General features: G+C 40.7%; 1 protein-coding gene across 1 annotated transcript; it reads left to right on the forward strand.

Annotated features, from left to right (window-relative positions):
• Window positions 1–2056: 2056 nt before the first annotated feature.
• On the forward strand, window positions 2057–2458 carry LOC145292301 (uncharacterized). Its single transcript, XM_080138629.1, has one exon. It carries the CDS (start codon window positions 2057–2059, stop codon window positions 2456–2458), a length of 402 nt encoding a protein of 133 aa, XP_079994755.1.
• Window positions 2459–4494: the final 2036 nt, after the last annotated feature.

Below are 4494 nucleotides of genomic sequence, written 5' to 3' on the forward strand. Positions count from 1 at the left end.
CCGCAATTGAAATGAATAGTTATCGTCTTGGGGAAGCACCATGTTTTGACAAACTTCTGAAGTTGACCCTCACAAACTAAAATCGAACACATACATCAAATCTGTTGCCAAGATGGCCGCAAAATATGTTGAGATCATTCTACCGTTCCAAACGCCGGTGAAATCCTCCACCTGTATAAGAGCCAAGTACCTACTAAAATGGAGTACTGTTGTCACATCTGGGCAGAAGCTGCTCGGTGTTCCCTATCCTGCCTTAATAAATTTCAAAACCAGCTTCGAAATCAAATAAGTGATGTCCTTTTCTCTTACATGCAACTTCTCTCCCACAGAAGAAACTTTGCGAGCCTGTCTCTACTCTATACTTATTTTCATGGCAAGTGCTTGTCTGAGCTCAAACCTATGGCCCCCTTCTTACCAAACTGTCACAAAAAATACTCGACTAGCTACGACTACTATCGACAATCACGTCACTCTCTTATTTTACTTAAATCAAAATGCAGATTTCATAACATTGAAAATTAAGTTTCTTTCTTTTTGCCTGTGGAGCTTTGTTCTGCTGGCCTGCTTTCTACCTGATTACAAAATTTTAGATTTCAAGTCCAATGTAAACAAGTTCTTGTTGCACCGTCCACTTAAATAATCAAATTCTATGCAATTTTCACAATTACTGATTAGTACACTATCACCTTACATTCATTAACATCTGTCCTTAGTAAAGGCAATACATTTCAAAATTCTGTAGACATTCCAAATTTATAATAATTCCTTAGTTAAACAAGATGCACTAGACGAAAGTCGAAACATTGTGAGAAGATAAAAAATAGTAGTCTGAGTTATCCAAATCTTTATCTCCAAAATTAATTTCTTGATTTCTCATAGAAAAATACATTTAAATTGTATTATTCGCTGTAAGTAGTTCAAAATCTTTACATTACCCTACTCTTTCTTCCTTTCCCTTTCTTTCTTCTTCTCTCTCTCTCTCTCTCTCTCTCTATATATATATATATATATATATATATATATATATTTATATATATATATATGTGTGTGTGTGTGTGTGTGTGTGAAGCCCCTCTCCCTCTTTTTTACTTTTTGCACTTTGCTTCGTCAGGCCTATAGTCCAAAATCCTCTTCAACTACACCACTCCTTGTTAAAAGTTTCAGATGAAATTATGCATCGATGGCATGAACACTTTCGTGATCTCTTTCACGACCCATCCAATTTTGATGTTGTTGCAATAGAAAGTATCCCTCAGTGTTCCTTTCGTCTGGAACTTGATGATGAGCCAACTCTCGTGGAAACGGTTGACTGTATAAATCAGATCAACTCGAACAAAGCCCCTGGACTGGATGGCATTTCTATGGAGCTGTTCAAACATTGTGGTGTCAATGTACATTGTGCTTTCTACTCTTTTATACTGTCAGTATGGCAGGGTGACCCGGTTTCCCAAGACTGGATAGATGCCATCCTGATTATGTTGTACAAAGGAAAAGGTGCAAGGTCTGATTGTGGGAACTATCGAGGTATCTCGCTGCTGACTGCGGTTGGAAAAGTATTTGCACAACTCTCACTCAACCATTGGAGAAGTATATCTGCCCTGATATCCTTCCAGAGTCCCAATCTGGTTTTAGAGCAGCGTATGCCTCTTTTCCAGGTGTTTGTGAGCTTAAAAAAAGTATTTGACACAGTCAACCGTGGGACTCTCTGAAAAGTGCTGGGAAAATTTGACTCGACACCTGCTTTTAAGAAAAGGAAACTTCATCATGGTATAAAAGGTCGTATCAACTTTAATAGTCAGCTATCGAAAGAATTTCCCATTGATAATAAAGGGAAGCAGGGTGATATACCTGCACTGACATTGTTTTCGCTCTATCTGATTGCTGTGCTCTGGTATGGTTTCCGTGACTGTGATGTGGGTGTTTATATAAGATTATAAACGGCTGGAAATGGGATCAACCTCTGAAGATCCAAGCCCAAACACTTGGTAATGACGGATTTGTTAGGGAGCCGTGGTATGCTGATGATGCTGACCTGGTGACACACTTCCAGGTAGATATGCAGTTGGTGGTGGATCTCTTCATGAATGCTTGTACCTGCTTTGGACTGACTTTTAGCATTAAGAAGACTAAGGTCATGTACGCTTCCACTCCTGGTGATCAGACTGTGGAACCTAATATCCTCGTCTATGGAAAGCGTCTTGAAGTTGTAAAAAAATTTGTCTATCTTGGTAGTACTGTATCAAATGATGGTACACTTGATGCGAAAATAAGACAAAAAATCAGCAAGGCATCAACTGCATTTGGAGGGTTACAGGATGATGTTTTAACTCTGACAACTAAAATGTCAGTATATAAGACATGTGTATTGCCATTCCAACTCTATGCCTCTGAAACATTGACCCTGTACCGGTCACATGTGGAACAGCTTGAGAGAAAACTACTGAAGGCCTCTATTTGAAACAGAGGGCAAATACAATCAAAAAGCCCAGTGGATTGAGAATAGTATTAGACTCAACGAAACCAAGCCTCAGATGCCAGAACCAGTCATAACTCCTGGTACGGTAACAAAAAAACTGGCACAATTATCCAACCACAAACCACCTGGCCTCGACAATGTCCAAAACTTTTGGCTGAAACAATTGACTGCACTCCACTACCAATGCAGTGATAGCTTAAGCAGGATGCTAAGAGATGAAGAAGCAATACCAACCTGGCTGACACAGGGGGACACCAGCCTCATACTCAAGACCAAGGAGACACAACGCCCAAATAAATACAGGCCAATATGCTGTCTAACAACTATCTACAAGCTTTTCACTGGTCTGATAGCCGACGATATATATGACCACCTATCTTCTGGGACCTACCTTGAAAAAGAGCAAACAGAGCGCAGAAGAAAATCCTTCGGTACCAAAGACCAGCTATTGATCAACAAGACCATCTTAGAAGACTGTAGGAAGAGGCAAAGAAACCTGAGCATAGCATGGATCGATTACCAAAAGGCATTTGACATCGTGCCACACTCATGGTTACTTCAGTGCCTTCAGTTATACAAGATCCACCCGATAATTAGACAAATACTGGCAGCTCAGATGTGAAAAAACCACAATATCATTAAATCACAATGAAGGAAAGACCATTATCCCTGAAGTAAAGATCAAGAGGGGAATATTCCAAGGTGACAATTTATCTCCCTTACTCTTCTGTATGGCAATAGACCCACTCAGCAAGCTACTGAATAACAACCACAGCACCTATAATTTGAGTCAGGGACGCCATCGAGATACACGCAAGAGAGTAAACCATCTGCTCTTCATGGATGACCTTAAACTGTATGCCAGCTCTGACACAGATCTGCACCAGCTTCTACAGGTAGTACACACATTCTCCAATGACATCGGAATGAAGTTTGGCCTGGATAAATGTGCCAAGTGTACACTCAGAGCTGGAAAGAAGACCCACACAGAAAATATGTAGTTTAATGAAGACATCGACATCAGGGATCTAGAAGAGCACGAGCCTTATAAGTACCTTGGCATTGAGGAAAGCGAGAACATACAGCATGCCAAGATGAGGGAGAAGATTAGTAAAGAATATGTAAAACACAGCTCACCAATAAAAATAAAATTACTGCCATCAACCAGCTTGCTATGCCAGTAATAACATACAGATTTGGTATCATTGACTGGCCACAAAAATACATCAACCGGCTAGATATAAAGACACAGAAGCTGCTAACGCTTCATAAAATAATATATAGAAATCAGTGTCTACCAAGACTGTATTTGCCCAGGGGAGAAGGAGGTCTGGGACTCTCAGAGATCAATCATCAACATAGGGCAACTATTGTGAGCACCGGTCAGTATCTAAGAAGCTCCCAGAACCACACCCTCTCAATTGTATACGAACAGCAAGAGACAAGAGCCAGCAGAACAACATCAATCACCCAGCTGGCCAAGCATTTTGGTCAGGGCTGTCTCTCAGATGAATATAAAGCACCAAAACAAGCCTGCCACAGAAATAGCATTAAAGAGCCGGCAGAAATATACCGAGATCTTCCAAAGGATGAACCTTAAAGAATGGGAGCAACATCAACGTGCAAAGCATTGGGGGGGGGGACTCTCCCAGGAATACATAGACAAAGAAGCTTCCTTGCACTGGCTCAAAAGGGAGCCCTCCACTACGATCAGGAAAGGGTTATAATGGCTGCTCAAGACCAGGGATTGATGACCAATGCAATCAAGAAAATGGCAGGTCACACTAATGACAACAAATGTAGGTTCTGCCATACAGAATTGGAAAGTGTGAGTCATCTGATATCAAGTTGCAAGGTTCTTTTAGGAGATGACTACTATACAGCGAGGCATAATGGAGTATGTAAGTACTTCCGCTGGACCATCTGTAAAAAATTAAACATCCAGTGTAGCAGCAAGTCTTGGGAACATCAACCTGAAAGAACAGTTGGAAATGACTTGTATACATACATTACGACCA

The sequence above is a fragment of the Euprymna scolopes genome, chromosome 13 (genome assembly GCF_053919585.1).
Source record: "Euprymna scolopes isolate OS-2025 chromosome 13, ASM5391958v1, whole genome shotgun sequence".
Lineage (NCBI taxonomy): Eukaryota > Metazoa > Mollusca > Cephalopoda > Sepiida > Sepiolidae > Euprymna > Euprymna scolopes.